This window comes from Nematolebias whitei, chromosome 2 (genome assembly GCF_014905685.2).
Source record: "Nematolebias whitei isolate Nwh7 chromosome 2, NemWhi1, whole genome shotgun sequence".
NCBI lineage: Eukaryota > Metazoa > Chordata > Actinopteri > Cyprinodontiformes > Rivulidae > Nematolebias > Nematolebias whitei.
The window spans coordinates 47,387,566-47,403,602 of NC_056499.1; the positions used below are offsets into that span (position 1 = coordinate 47,387,566).

Genomic DNA, 16,037 nt, shown 5'->3' on the forward strand with positions numbered 1-16,037 from the left:
AATGATCATAGAGGATTGTCTTTTCTACTTGATTAATTCAAGAAAGACTGAAAGAGGTTATGCACAGAAATGAAGTAATAAAACCTGGAAAAACAGAGGTGACCGTTTAAGTTGTTTGTTTTTAACACCGATTCACAGTAAAAGCCATTTCAGAGTGCGGTACAGAATTTAATTTCATTACAATTCATTTCCATTCAGTACTGTTAAATTCAGTCTAATTGTTCTAATCAGTATAGTCAAATTCAGCTTTATTCAAATTGAAAAGAATAAAATCAACTTGAATTCAGTGGAATAAAATCCAATTTATTCAATTCACAATCCAGACAGCATCGGCTGGTTGTGTGTAGAGCATGGGCGTCAGAAGCATCCGTAATGTGGGGGGGACACAACGATGTGTGTAGGTTTGTGCGTGCACGTGTGTGTGCGTGTGCGCAAAAGAAATGTACACTAATGTACAAAAAAGCAACATTTCACCTAGATTTGCTTTAATTCCACACATTTAAAGCATATTTCTCACCAAGTTTCTGTAAATTCTGCTGTGGGTTTGAGAGACATTTTAACTTTAATACACTTTAATACAGATCGTCAGATCAGCACTATTTGTGTTTATAGAGAAATAAAAAACATCACCACTAGACATTTTTACTTGTGTTCAACACTACTCATCTAAATGATGTTTCTCACGAAGCTTGAGGACAATAAGGTGTGGGCTTTGGAAGACATTTCAACTTTAATGCAGCTGAACACGCAGCGTCTCTTACACCTGCAGCGTCTTACAGCGTCACAGTTACTGCTAAGATAACATGCTACAGACGTAGCGCTGCACTCAAGCATCCTCCTAACATGAATATATGTTGATGATCAACCCTCTGGTCAACAACTGCCTGCACTAAGGTGCTAAACTGGCGAGTGAGCAACACAGAGGTGTCTCCATCTCCTGCACCTGTGCGCGTTTTCTACCGAAGCAGGAGACTCGGCAGCGGCTGCCTGCACAGTTTCTGCTCTGTGCGTAGAGGTGGAGGTAACCAGGAAAACCTGGAGTGGAGTTTTATTAAATTGAGTATTCTCCTATTAATCAAGTGGAATGGATTCGTTCACGAAGAACGAGAAACTGCGCCGCCTGAACTAATGTTTCATAGTAAAAGTGTGTGTGTGGGGGGGCAAATGGACGTTTTTTTAATGTGGGGGGGGACTTGTCCCCTTCACATACATTATAATGGTTGCGACGCCTATGGTGTAGAGTATTATGTTGTGAAGAAGAGAGAGCAAAATAAGAGGAAAGAAAGGAAACTGAGGAATGAAGAATGTTGTGAGGAGTTTCAAGATGACTGGTCTACAGTAATTAGAGAGACCGGTAGGAAGGTACTTGGTGTGTCATCTAGACAGAGAATGGATGATAAGGAAACCTGGTGGTGGAATAGTGAAGTGCCAGAAGCTATGGGCTGACTAACAGACGAGGTCAGGCAGGAATCCTCGTGGACTATGATGTTTGCAGATGACATTGTGATCTGTGGTGAGAACAGGGGACAGGTGGAAGACAACTTGAAGAGGTGGAGGTATGCACTTGAAAGAAGAGGAATGAAAGTCAGTCGTAGTTAGACAGAGTACATGTGTGTGAATGAGAGGGAGGAGGTGGAACATTGAGGCTACAAGGAGCAGAGGTCACAAAGGTGCAGGACTTCAAGTACTTGGGGTCCACTGTCCAGGAAAATGGGGAGTGTGGTAAAGAGGTGAAGAAGAGAATCCAGGCAGGATGGAGTGGATGGAGAAAAGTTTCAGGAGTGACACATGTCCAGAGGAGGGACAGTGGTTTGGACATGTCCAGAGGAGGGACAGTGATTTGGACATGTCCAGAGGAGGACAGTGATTTCGACATGTCCATAGGAGGGACAGTGATTTGGACATGTCCAGAGGAGGGACAGTGATTTGGACATGTCCAGAGGACGGACAGTGATATGACAGTGGTTTGGACATGTCCCGAGGAGGGACAATGGTTTGGACATGTCCAGAGGAGGGACAGTTGGTATATTGGTAGAAGGATGTTAGAAATGCAGCTGCCAGGAAAAAGACAAAGAGGAGATCTATGGATGAAGTTAGAGAGGACATGGATGTAGTTAGAGTGAGGACAGAGGATGCAGAGGACAGAGATGGAGGAGGACTCACTGTGGAGACCCTGAAGAGGGAAATGCCAAAAGAAGAAGACAATCCAATGCATTCAAATTTAATTTCAACCCAGTTAAATGAAGTCGAAATTCAGTCCAATGGTATATTTATAAGCATTTTAAATCCTCCACACACTCTTGCAATATTCTAAACAATGTTTCTATACGCTAAACGCTCTAAGAGAGCACAGACTGTCATGATTTCAGCTCCCTGCCTCGGCTGCTCTTTGCCACCTGCAAGCACTTTTGGCCACGCAGACTTCTCCGATCTGCATGGAGATCAGCTGATCAGCTGCAGCAGGATGCTTGCAGTGTGGGCTGCACAAAGGAGCGGGAGGTGCTAAATAAAAAAATAATTATTTAAAATAAAAATTCCATGCCCATCGTGCGGCTCATCCATCAATCAGCCAATTGTGTGTCATGTCTAATCTTATTTTGAAAATCCATGATAGAGCAAGTTCGCGTTAACTGAACCATGAAATAATGAGGGACTACTGTATGTATTAATAAAAACTGACCAACTCAGGCAGAGTCAACATGAAGTCAATACACTCTGATTTACAAAGTACAACTAATTTATTCCAACAACATTTCAGTTCAATTGAACTCAGTTCAGATAATTTATTTGATTTAAAACTAATCATTAAAACTAATCATCTAATCATCCTCTTATAGGAATTACATTCAGCATTGTAATAATAAAAAAAAAATCTGTTTGTTAAAAAGCAGGTTTTGAAGAAATATCTAGAAAGTTAGTTTGACGCCTGTAAATGCAGCTGACATTAAAAATAAAAATAAAAAACATTAAAATAAACTAAATAAATAATTAGCAAAAAAAAAAAAATCCTGGGGATCGTCACAGTTAACTTATTGGGTAATCTTTCTGTTTTAAATGTTGTACATGATGTTTGACATTTTCTACAAATACATCAGGAAATCCTTTGCCCTCTGTCTTGTGTGTGTGTTTTCAGTGCGAGAGGCCGTGTGTGTGTTTGGTGAGCGCGGCGTGTTACGACCGGGTCAGACTCTGGTGGAGCACAGAGAGGACGGTCTGTGTTCCAGCCGGCAGTGCAGCCGCAGCCTTGATCCAACGAGCGGCTTCTACATCCTACGCACCTCCACCGTTAACTGCTCCGCCCACTGCCAGCCAGTAAGACCCACACCTGAGCACAGAGTCAGGGCCAAACCGTGTGTTAGTCTTGGTCTTTCCCACTTGTTTCCCATTCAAAACATTGTTGAGGTTTTCACAGTAGTTGTTGTTAGTTTGCAGGAGACATTCCTGACTCAGGATTAAAACACGCTGCGTTCGTCTCAACTTCAGGCACCTTGTTGTCCTATTGTTAACAGAGAATCCATCAGCCTGACTGTCCATGAATTAAAACGTGTCTAAAGAAGGAATGGCATCAAACCCTCCACCCTGTTTAAGAGGACTCAAAGAAAAGTGCATAAACAGCTGCTTTGACCACATGAACATGGCTCGAGGAAACATATTTGAAACTTGCTGGAAGTTCTGAAAACTGCTTTCAAATCTGAAAATAATATTCTGCAACAAATCACAAAAAATAACAAAAAAGACTCAGAAACCAGAAGCTTGGGGTGAATGAGCTGCTGTGTCACTTTGAGACATTTTAGCTGAGGTTGTTGTAAATTATTTAATATATGCGTGGAGCTGTTTCAGATTGGTTTGCACAAATTTGTTGTGGTCACCACTTTGATTTGATTTGTCCGACAAATGCAACATTTTTGTTTATGTAGTTTCTCATGTCCTGTGCAGTTTATTCTGCCTGTAGCCATCAGTGACTGGTTTGTGACCAGTTTTAAACACACTCTGACAAATATAAATATATTTGGAAAAAACACCATTTCTTTTTTTCCTTTTATGGTGAGCCATACAAATACAGACTGAGATAAAGTACTAACTGTATGTACCTCTAACTTCTGTAGGTACTTAATGTTTTGTGTTCAGTTTCTTGTTAAAAACTGAAGCTAATTATCATTATTATTATTAATTATATTTGAATTGAACACATTTCTGCAGCACTTTGATTAAGTTACAAAGTGGTGTGCTGCATGTTCACTACAACAATAAATGTTTGACTTTGTTAAAAACTGTCACCAATAGGAAAGTTTTAGGTTTTGATTAAGATGGAAAGTAGGATTTTTGTGGGGGCTCTCAATGTTTGTCCATCTGTCCTTCCTTTCTGGGTCTCTGGTGCCCGTGTCCAGCAGGCTCTCGATTTCTTCACTTTAATTGTCAAAGCTTGTTCTCACGTTGCAATAGGTTGTTTCATTTTCCAAGACACTTTTTTTAAGTTGTCACAGAGTTGATGTGGTTATCTGGAACCTGTCTCAAACCTTTCTCTTTTAGTTTAAAGAGCAAGATCTATATTTTATTCAATATTTTATTATTACAAGACCTAGCTAACTGTGGTTCACGTTTGGCCAGTAGTTTGTAGAAATGTGTCGTTCAGTGTGATTCTAAGTGAAAATCTGCATTATTTCTCTCAGTTTTGTGTTGTAGAAGTCCTACTAGTCTACAAGTCTTTCAGTAGGAAAGTCCATTTAGGTTTGATGAGCTTGAGTTTGAGAAGTAAAGTGATGAAGACTACTCGATTTTTGTTCCTTCCACTAATCTGGGAAACGTCAGCATGGAGCCATATTTTATTATCAGTGGCGGAGAAGATAAAGAAAGTGTCATCAGGTCTTTAGTTAAGAGTAAGCCAATTTTTTTTCAAAATGTGATCAATAATTTATTACTGTAATATGAAATTAATCCCTCTGCAGCGTTTAAATCTACTGGAAGGAGGGAGTGTCTTTCATAGGCCTACTTCAGACAATAGCAATAAAATAATCAAGGCAAGATTTGACAGACATGCTGTAGTTTATCTAATTATTTGAAAAATGTTAAAATGTTATTTTAGCACAGTCAACTATACTGAACAACATTAACTGAAGCATCTATAACAAAATAAGGATAAAAAAATCTTTCTTGGGTTTTTCCATAATACAATCATAAATTGAATGGAAAATGGAACCATTAAGATGGGATGTTGAGAAACAGTATGACCCATGACTTGACATTATTTTAAGAAAAATCAGGACCATACGGGCTTTATTTCAAAAACACAAGCTATTTAATTAGCAAGGCTCCAGATATCTGTAGGTTTTATTTAAACAAAGAGCTGAGTGTCATCAACATAACAATCATTTTCATCATAGATTTAAATAAGCCAGTCACAAGGAAGTAGTTGAATAGAGAACAGAAGGAGGACAAAGACTCATCCCTGATGTCCACCACAACTCAAATAAGCAGTTTAAAAAGAAAACAGTGCACTGACAGCAAACTTTCTGTTTGTATAAAAAGTCAATCTGAATGTTTGTGTGTTTCAGAATCAGATTTATGTGCCTCCTAAAGATCAGTCGATGTGCTGTGGTGCTTGTAAAAACATTTCTTGCCTGTATCAACATGAAAATGGGACCACAGCGCTCTATAAGGTAGGAAACGCTAATCTCTACCTGATAAAACTATTTAACAAACATTAAACTTGTTTGTAATGTTTTAATATTAAAACAACTTAAAAATTAATATTTTAAGTTAGTATTTTTTTGGTTTCCAAATGGCAGATATTTTCTATATTTTTAACTCCCTCAGCAAACGTGTGTAATACATATTGGAAAAATCCAAAATAAAATAAAGGCCAAAAATGAACTATCATTTTTGTAATGAAAATGCAAAACATTAAGTACATCAAAAAAATGACCTTGTATTTTTCTATTTGTTTTTATTATGCATATTGAATCAACAAAAATACATTGTTAAACCTGATAAATGTGGTTAATGCATTAAATGACAGATGACCAAAGATTTTAGAAAACAACAAACTCTAGAGGAACATCAGTTTATGCCCAGTTAAAAAAATGGTGATAAAGTACTGTTGTGTTGACGTTTTGTGAATTAATCTGAAATGTTTCAGTTTCAAAGCTGCACCAGAGCTAGCTTGCACCTGCAGCAGTTCAGAATCTGATGATGTTGATGTTTTCAGCCAGGAAAGTCCTGGGTGTCAAGCTGCATGAAGTTTGACTGCACCGACACTTTGTTTGGACCAACGCTCATCTCCTACGCCTTCAGCTGCCCCCCCTTCAATGAAACCGAGTGTATGAAGGTCAGCAGCACTCACAAACACGATGCGCAGCCCACGACCATCTGATATGATGAAAAAAACCTTACAGACTCATTTTAACACTAACTTTGATTAAACTGACATAAACTCAGGGTTTTTCAGTCCACTTCATGCTGTTTGCCTTATTCAGGATCTGTGGATCATATAATTCAGCTGATTGGTTGGACCATCTACAAACCGGATTCCAAAAAAGTTGGGACACTAAACAAATTGTGAATAAAAACTGAATGCAATGATGTGGAGGTGCCAACATCTAATATTTTATTCAGAATAGAACACAAATCACAGATCAAAAGTTTAAACTGAGAGAATGTATCATTTTAAGGGAAAAATCTGTTGTTTCCAAATTTCATGACGTCAACAAATCCCCAAAAAGTTGGGACAAGTCCATTTTTACCACTGTGTGGCATCCCCCCTTCTTCTTACAACACTCAACAGACGTCTGGGGACAGAGGAGACCAGTTTCTCAAGTTTAGAAATAGGAATGCTCTCCCATTCATGTCTAATACAGGCCTCTAACTGTTCAATCGTCTTGGGCCTTCTTTGTCGCACCTTCCTCTTTATGATGCGCCAAATGTTCTCTATAGGTGAAAGATCTGGACTGCAGGCTGGCCATTTCAGTACCCGGATCCTTCTCCTACGTAGCCATGATGTTGTGATTGCTGCAGAATGTGGTCTGGCATTATCGTGTTGAAAGATGCAGGGTCTTCCCTGAAAGAGATGACGTCTAGATGGGAGCATATGTTGTTCTAGAACCTGAACATAGTTCTCTGCATTAATGGTGCCTTTCCAGACATGCAAGCTGCCCATGCCACAAGCGCTCATGCAACCCCATACCATCAGTGATGCAGGCTTCTGAACGGAGCGTTGATAACAACTTGGGCTATCCTTGTCCTCTCTGGTCTGGATGACATGGCGTTCCAGTGTTCTATAAAGAACTTCAAATCGTGACTCATCTGACCACAGAACAGTCTTCCATTTTGCCACACTCCATTTTAAATGACCCCTGGCCCAGTGCAAACGTCTGAGCTTGTGGAGCTTGCTTAGAAATGGCTTCCTCTTTGCACAGTAGAGTTTCAGCTGGCAACGGTGGATTGTGTTCACTGACAATGCTTTCTGGAAGTGTTCCTGAGCCCATTCTGTTATTTCCTTGACAGTAGCATTCCTGTTTGAGGTGCAGTGACGTTTAAGGGCCCAGAGATCACGAGCATCCAGTAGAGTTTTACAGCCTTGACCCTTACACACAGCGATTGTTCCAGATTCTCTGAATCTTTTGATGATATTATGCACGGTTGATGATGATAACTTAAAAGTCTTTGATATTTTACGCTGGGTAACATCATTCTGGTATTGCTGCACTATCTTTCTGTGCAACAATGATGGAATTGGTGATCCTCTTACCATCTTGGCTTCTGAGAGACACTGACACTCTGAGAAGCTCTTTTTATACCCAATCATGTTGTCAATTGACATAATTAGTGTTAATTGGTCTTCCAACTGTTCGTTATGTGCTCAATATCCTTTTTCCAGCTACTTATTGCTACTTGTCCCAACTTTTTGGGGATTTGTTGACACTGTGAAATTTTGAATCAACATATTTTTCCTTTAAAATGTTACATTTACTCAGATTAAACTTTTGATCTGTCATCTATGTTATATTATGAATAAAATAAAAACTTTTTAATTCTGCATTTTTGCTGTTTTTTATGTTTTTATGTTTTCTATATGGATCTTATATTGTTTCTGAAATAAAGTAAATGATGATGAAAATATTGACATTTGCCATCTCCCCATCATTGCATTCAGTTTTTATTCACAATTTGTTTAGTGTGCCAACTTTTTGGAATCCGGTTTGTAAAATAAATTGTTTGATACAAAACTTTATATTTTTTAATACAACTAAAAATTTTAAGGTTAAAATGGTTTATGAACGCTGTTTTACTTTAATTAGTTCTTTTGACCCAGTGTATTTCTGACTACTTGTTCAAAGGAGTTTCTCCACATTAAGATTCAGAATAGATGCAACTTTTAAGCCAGACAGGACGACTGTGCCTACCTCATCTGAATACCAGCCCTCTACAACAGGCTTCGTTAGGGACAGTTCACGATTGTCAACATTTTCACAGCCGTACAGACTGCACTGTGTGGGGGAGGGGGTCAACGACTGGTGTACGCTTTTCAAAATGAACAAAACATTGTACATTTTTTGATAATGCCCTATATAACCAACATGTTGCTGTTCTCCTGCATGGCAAATATTGACACACCGTGGGACAAGATGCAAATTTCAATATGCTCCATTAACAGCACTGCGTCTTCAGTCAGTGCAAACACTCAAGAGCCGTGCATGGCACCAGTTCAAGTGAAGTGAAGTTTTGGCAGTGGGCAGCTATGTAAGCACCCGGGGAGTAATTAGGGATTAGGTGTCTTGCTCAGAGACACCACAACATGTGGGAATGGCTGGGAGTCGAACCGTTACTTTCTGGTCCCAAGTCGGCTGTCCTACTTTTACCCCATCTCAGCCCTAACCCCAAGTCCTAACTGCGCTGGAGTTCCTTACAGCCAAAGCATTTAAGGTGATGGGCAGCGGCTTGTTTCGTGACATTGACTGTTTAATGAATAAGCCTCTAAATTATCCAGGCCCCTGTGTTTGTTTGTTTACAGTAATTATATTAAACACATGCATAAAGTTGAAAACGCCTCAGCCTTAGAAGTGCACCTCCAACAGACCCCCACTGTGCAGAGAGGTGAATCACACATTGCAGGACATATCAGCATATTTTAATGGAGGGGGAGGTGTCTCAAATGTGCTCAGTTCTACATTCATCTGGATGGATAAAGGAAAGGTGAGCAGAAATGCGTGTGCACGGTTGAATAAATCTGAATATTTATGTTCACATGCTTTTCCAGTTTGGTCCTTACGCCAACTTTCAGTGTGAACGCTGCGTACTCTTTGAAACATGAAGCTCCTGGTGATTTACAGATGGTGCAGTTTTGGAATACACTTTCTTTAAACTCTGATCATCTTGATGGCACTTGATACAGTGGATGTGGCAGGTTATCCATGTTTTGGATGTGTTTTTGTAATTCTTGAGCAATGTTGCCACCTTTTAGACAATGTTTGATGCATTGTAGATTTTTTTAAGACTTTAAAAATAAAATTTCAGTCATGCATGTCAATTCTGTCATACCAGTGGTCCAAGATGTAGTGTTTATGTTTAGAGAAGCCTGACCTGTGAAGAGAGTATTTATTATATTGTGTGTGTGTGTGTGTGTGTGTGGGGGGGGGGGGGGGAGTTCTGTACTTTTTAAACAATTTTGAGCCATCCAACAATGTTCAGTCAGGTCATCTGAATCTGAACAGGTTCTTTTTTTTGTTGAGAGACATTTCACCCTCCATCCAATGGGCTTCATCAGTCCGAGGAGTCCCAAGCAAACTGTTTTCTCCACTAAGCAGTACACTCCTACAGTGGACCAACCAATTTGCTGGTGATAAATTTTGAAATTTTGAGACATGTACAATTTTGTAATGACAGTAATTTTGTCAGTGAGGTCAGTGAGGATCCACAACTTCTCCCCCTCCACCATAACCCTCAGCGCTGGCTCTCCTCAGGGATGTGTGTTGAGCCCTCTCCTGTTCACTCTGCTCACGTATGATTGTGCAGCTACCCATCCAGGCTGTCATATTGTAAAGTTTGCAGATGATACAGTGGTGGTGGGATGCATCACAAACAACGATGAGTCCAGCTACAGGCAGGAGGTGGAACACCTGGAGAGCTGGTGCAAAGAGAATAACTTCACATCAATGTGAAGAAGACAAAGGAGATGATTGCAGACTTCAGAAGGAACAAAAACACCTACACTCCCCTGAACATAAGAGGATCTGCAGTGGAAGTGGTCTCCAGCTACAAGTACTTGGGTGTACACCTGAATGACAACCTCAACTGGAGCAACAACACCACCAGCCTGATCAAGAAAGCTCATCAGAGACTCTACTTCCTCAGACGGCTGAGATGAGCTGGTCTGGGAAGCTCAGTCCTCACCTCCTTCTACAGGTGTGCAGTGGAGAGCATCCTGTGCTCCAACATCAACGTGTGGCATGGAGGCTGCACAGCTGCAGAAAGAAAAGCTTTGCAGAGAGTGGTGAAGGCTGCGCAGAAGACTGTTGGAGTCAGTCTCCCCACCATCACAGACATCTACACCTCCAGATGCAGGAAGAGAGCCACCTGCATCATGAAGGACCCCACTCACCCAGCACACACACTTTTTGCCCCGCTCCCCTCAGGAAGGAGGTTGAGGAGTATTGCGTGTAGAACCACTAGACTGAGGAACAGTTTCTACCCTGAAGCTGTTAGACTCATGAATCTCTAACCAGAATAATCACTGTGAAAAATCACATCATGTTGCTGCTGATCTGTTTCATGTTGCTGCTGATCTGTTTCATGTTGCTGTGTTCATGCGTGCTCATTTGCTCACACAGACTCATGTTCGTGCTGTTGTTCGACGTAATGTTTTTATGCTACTAGTGTATATTTAGTTGTTTTTCTTAGTTCATATCTTAGATGTTATCATTGTTTTTCTTTTACATTTTATTGTTGGATGTAACTGGAAGCCTGTGTACATAATTTCGTTCACATCACATGTACCACATGGGGTGCCAACGACAATAAAGAATCTCTGACTCTGAATTTTACCATAGTACAATGTACATATGTGCATATGGGTTTTGTCTTGGGGTGGTGTGTGTGTGGGGGGGGATGGGTGGATGGGGGTGTCTCCGAAATGATTGTTTTGTACACTTTTGAAAATGTTGAAAATTGTGAACCACCCCTTAGTCAATGATACTCTTCCTCATTTGACCAGTGCTTGTGTTAAATGGCAGTAAATAATTTAGTGACTTGGACAACAAGTCTCAGGGGTCTGTTAAAATATTTGTCTTTAGAAAATATAATTATGCCTGACTCTAGCAACAGTGAAGGACAACAAATAATTGACCTCATTTTTCTTTAATTATTGTAAAGGCTGAAGAGGTCATTATCCTCCAACCTCAGACTTGTCCTTGTTTCCATTTTACCATTTTGACTCTTGTTTGCTCACAGATTGGTGGAACTGTTGTAAGTTACATGGATGGATGCTGCAAGACGTGTGAGTATTTGATCCGAGCGTAGCAGCAGGTCTGTAGTTAATGTAGAGCTGTAGGCTGCAGCTGACACTGAAGAGCCCCTTCACCTGCTGCTTCACATGTTTAAAACATATTTGCACCTCAGTTTTTCTGTTTTTGTTCAAAATCCTCCATCGTATGAAATGAATTGGCTCATGTCTACCATTTGTCTGTTGCTTGTTCATATCTGAGACAATGTGGTTTTCAGTGTTTAAGAAATGAAGTGTCTCTCATGGAGAAGCAAATAATTACATGCAAGTGGGTTTGTGGTTAATGTGCTGCAGCTTACCATCATGTACCAATCCCACCAGGTACTGGATTCCATCTGTTCCCCTTCCCTGTTAGTCCAATGACTCCCATTGATAACACAAACTGTGAAAAAGGTACAACCACCTCTTCAATAACAACATCAACAAGGCTTTTTAGTGCCATTGTTGAGATTCAACAATGTACTCCCCTGAAAGAAATAAAAATAAACCTACAGAGAGTCCCAAATCTGACTGCAACCTCAACTCTTCTGCAGAAACATCCTCTCAAGTGCCACTGCATTTCAGGCCTTCGTAAAGTAAAAATTTAATAAATAAATAAAAATAGTGATGCTGCATTTGTTGCATTTGACATTCATTATTTGTGACAAATTTAAAGCAAAAAAAGCAACAATAATCCTGACATAGGCCAATAAATTGAAGTCACACTTGAGCGGACACGTGTTTTTAGCTCTACTGTATTCCCTCCCTGTACATCATGCAAACAACATATAAGCTCCTTCCCATTAGCACTGTCTGGGCAGTGCATTGTTGATTGTCAACAATGTACTGTTGGTAGTCTGTAGTCATCCATAGACATCTGCATGTGTCTGTAGATCCAGATCCAGTTTGGTGTTTGGGGTCTTTTTCATCAAACCAACACAATTTCATAGGTAAAAATAGTAAGTAAGAGTTTTTCACATGACTCCCAAGAGTAGGACTCATATTTGAGTTCAGTCTTGGAATTGCTATTTTCACTTTCTTTGTGTTAACTTTTTTCCTTCCTTTACCCTGCTATTTCTGTGATACGCACTAAAATTACATTTTTCTTTCATCATTGGATTTTTGTGTTTGGTAGTGTGAAATGCATGTAGGCAGTCAACATTTTTCTGGTTCACTGGTTGGTTGGCTGGTTATTGCCTTTTGTATTAGTAAATTACATCTGCCAGGTTTGAATGTACTGAGCTGATTAAAATGCACTCGCACCTTATTACACATAACACACACCCTTGTGCTAATCAGCACCTCCTCAGACAAAGGTGCTTAAAGGACAAGAGGGCTTTTTTGTCACAATACCTGGAGATCCCAAAAGGAATTGAAGCAGGAATATACAGTCAGAAGAACTTCAACACATATCTGTCAAGTCGGGGCTATAAGAAGGCCCATTGGCAACTCCAGTTTGGAATAGCATCCATTCAACCTTTATTTAGACAGGTAAATCCCATTGAGCCTCGAGGACTCATTTACAAGAGAGACCTGATTTCAACAAAGAATGATGACAACAATGGACAACAGAGACAACAATAGACAGTTATAAAAAGGCATACAGATTTTTTTTTAAACAAATAAGATGGCAAAAAAAGTAACAAATACAGCTAGATTATAAGGTGAATTAAGGCTAAATCCAGCCACTCTCAAGGAGACTGGTTCTAGGGTCCACTCCATGTGTGAGCCTGACTACAACTAGTTAGTACCCCTCAACCTCACACACCTGCTCAGGCATCTTTCTCATTATTGAAATGACATTCCATGTCCCAAAAAACAACTTTGCTAAGCCAAGGTCTAAGTGCCTGAGCCCTACCTCTAGTGGCCATCCAAACCACCAGGCACCCGACTCATTTGTCCTAAAGTTGGTTGGCCCACAGCAAGGCAAATTCATGTAACTAATTTTGGCTGAGCCTGACGAAGCCCCATAGGTAGAGGCCTGGTCATCAAGCATTTGCCTTTTAGTCCCTCCCAAGGCCTCCAGGGTGGGCCCCTGGTAACCCACATCTGGGCAGGGAACATCGAGCTCCTGCCCATTCAAATATTGTAAATTGCTCTACATCTGGCCTTTCAAGTCGAACCAAACTCTTTAACTTCCATTGTGACTTGGTGCTACGTATATAAATAAACTGAATTGAATTGGGAAACCCTACAGAGGGAAATTGTCCCTGACAATGACTGAATGGAGGATTCTGCTCTTTAAGTGAAGTTGTGTTTTATTTCAAAAACCCTCCCGAACAGTCATTTTTTCTGCTGTCTCCTCCACATCTCCTGGGTGTGGGTTGGACCAGAAACATGCCAGCTAATGGACTCTGCCGGCTCTGGTTTGCTGTGGGGACGGAGGCCGTCCTCTGGGAACAGTGGCGACTGGGGACCCCGAAGATGTAGCTGCAGCCCTGGGGCATCTCTGCAGCTGACACTGATGTCTGCGTTCCTGCCAGCGTCCAGGCATTTGAGGAGAATGAGGGTCTGGACGAGGCAGGGTCACGTGTCCTCTGATCTGTTCCTGGGTCGTCTGAAGAGGATTGCAGTTGGTCCAGGACCAACTGTAAATGTGGGCTGAATAGTCCATTCGGACTAAAAGGATCTTACAAATGACTCCTTCTTAATCTCATCTGGATGGATGAGGATTTTTTAAAACAAATCTGCGTGCGCAACACCTGTCACTGACAGGAGAGCTGGCGAAGTAGAGGTAGTGAACCATGGCATCTATAAGACGTCTGTTTTAAGGATTACAATTTCCCTCTGTGTGCAGAGTGTGTGTGTGAGAAAAACAGCTGACCTGACTGTATGGTCGTATGACCTGACTGTGAGAGGATTCTGCTTTTAGAATGATGTTGGTATTGTAGTCAAACTTTCAATAACATTGTCACTACACACATCCCCCCAAGAAATCATGCTAGATATACCCCTGGAGCTCCGTCTGGCAGAAGGAACTGTGTGACTGGGTTTTGCTGCTTAGGTGGGACCCGGATGGGTGGGGGAGTGTGTGTGGGGGGGGGGAGGGGGACACAGCTGTGGTCATGGAGCATCGCCCAAATCATGGCGCAAGCAGCGCATGGGATGCTAACGTTAGCATAAACACGTGGTTGTTGCAGCTACCTGAGACGTTCACTGATATTCTGTCAGCGAATCTAGCTGAGAGCTGGTCATTGGGGAAAAGGGTGGACGACCATTGTTCGACATGCCGAGGCACTCTGACCCTGGGAAAAATAGCTGACAGGCCTGGGTCTAGAGGAGGAATAGGTGTTCTCATCTTAGTGGTTGGGAAGCTGCACCCGACATTACACTGACACATTAGAAACGAGGTCAGGCTGAGTCTTAGCGGCCAGAAAGCGAGGCGGCTAAATGTCCCACTAAGTCTAAGTTGGAGCTAATGGCTCTGGCATAACGAGGTCTAGCGTTGGCCACTTCTGAATGTTGGGCAGAACACGTACGAGCGTACCAAATGCTGGGAGGGAGAAAACAACCTGTCGGTGGCAGCCCCGTCTCCAGCCCTCTAACCGAGAGGAGGGGATTGAGGCTGCTCACTAATTCTTAGTTGGAGACAGAAACATTCGAGACCTGCCTAGCTCCAAAAAACAAAAAAACAAACAAACAAAAAAAAACAAAAAACGAGAGCCTACCTCTGTGTTCTGCTTCCGAGGCAAATGTGCAGGTTGAACCATTCAGAGCTGCGGACATATCCCGTCTGCTAACATCTTCTTCCTATTTTCCATGGGTTGCCTCGCTGGCTGAAGAAAATGGGAAGCAGATCTATGGACCCGTACGCTATTTATACAGTCTAGAGGTGGGGCCCATACAGTGGGTGGGTGTGTACTAGAGTTTTTTCAGTGTTGCGCACGGGTTGAGACCCAACAGTGCAGCTTAAAGGGCAAAGCCCATATGAAATAGAACTAAGAAATTTGCTAAACTAAGAATACGCAAAACACTTAATAGTACAAAAACAATATGCCGAACACAGCAGCACAAACATGAGTCCGTGTGAGCAGATGAGTACGAGGTGACAATACCCAATAAAAAATGTATCTCCCTAATTTTCTAAACTGATTTCTCTGACTACTACTGTATATGCTGCAGATAGGATATTCTGATGCATGCTCAATAATCCAGGTAGAAAAATCCAAAAAAGCTAAATCTGATCCTCTGGACATAAAAAAACAAACAGACAAACAAACAAAAAGAAACAAAAAGCAAAACAAAAATTGTAGAAATGTTTCGTCTTTCATCTGAAAGACTTCCTCAGTCTGAGGTGCTGTATTCAGCTCAGTATGAGCTGTTTGAGCTGAATACAGTACCTCAGACTGAGGAAGTCTTTTGGATGAAAGACGAAACCATCCATCCATCCATTATCTTCCGCTTATTCCAAAGTCGGGTCGCGGGGACAGTAGCTTGAGCATAGAGGCCCAGACATCTCTTTCCACAGCCACCTCTTCCAGCTCTTCTGGGAGGATTCCAAGACGTTCCCAGACCAACCGAGAGACATAGTCTTTCCAGCGTGTCCTGGGTCTTCCCCGGGGTC

At 41.3% G+C, this 16,037-nt stretch overlaps 2 protein-coding genes across 2 annotated transcripts in view; both read left to right on the forward strand.

Annotated features, from left to right (window-relative positions):
- The window catches only part of aph1b (APH1B gamma secretase subunit), a 442,239-nt gene that overhangs the window by 180,868 nt on the left and 245,334 nt on the right, over window positions 1–16,037 (forward strand). The gene's annotated exons all lie outside the window — the stretch shown is intronic.
- Window positions 1–16,037, forward strand: part of otog (otogelin) — a 192,152-nt gene that overhangs the window by 169,759 nt on the left and 6,356 nt on the right. Inside the window, exons 41-44 of the mRNA XM_037692610.1 lie at window positions 3,134–3,312; window positions 5,553–5,657; window positions 6,206–6,325; window positions 11,443–11,488. Of these exons, the coding sequence (XP_037548538.1) occupies window positions 3,134–3,312; window positions 5,553–5,657; window positions 6,206–6,325; window positions 11,443–11,488 (450 nt within the window). The remainder of the gene's footprint in view (window positions 1–3,133; window positions 3,313–5,552; window positions 5,658–6,205; window positions 6,326–11,442; window positions 11,489–16,037) is intronic.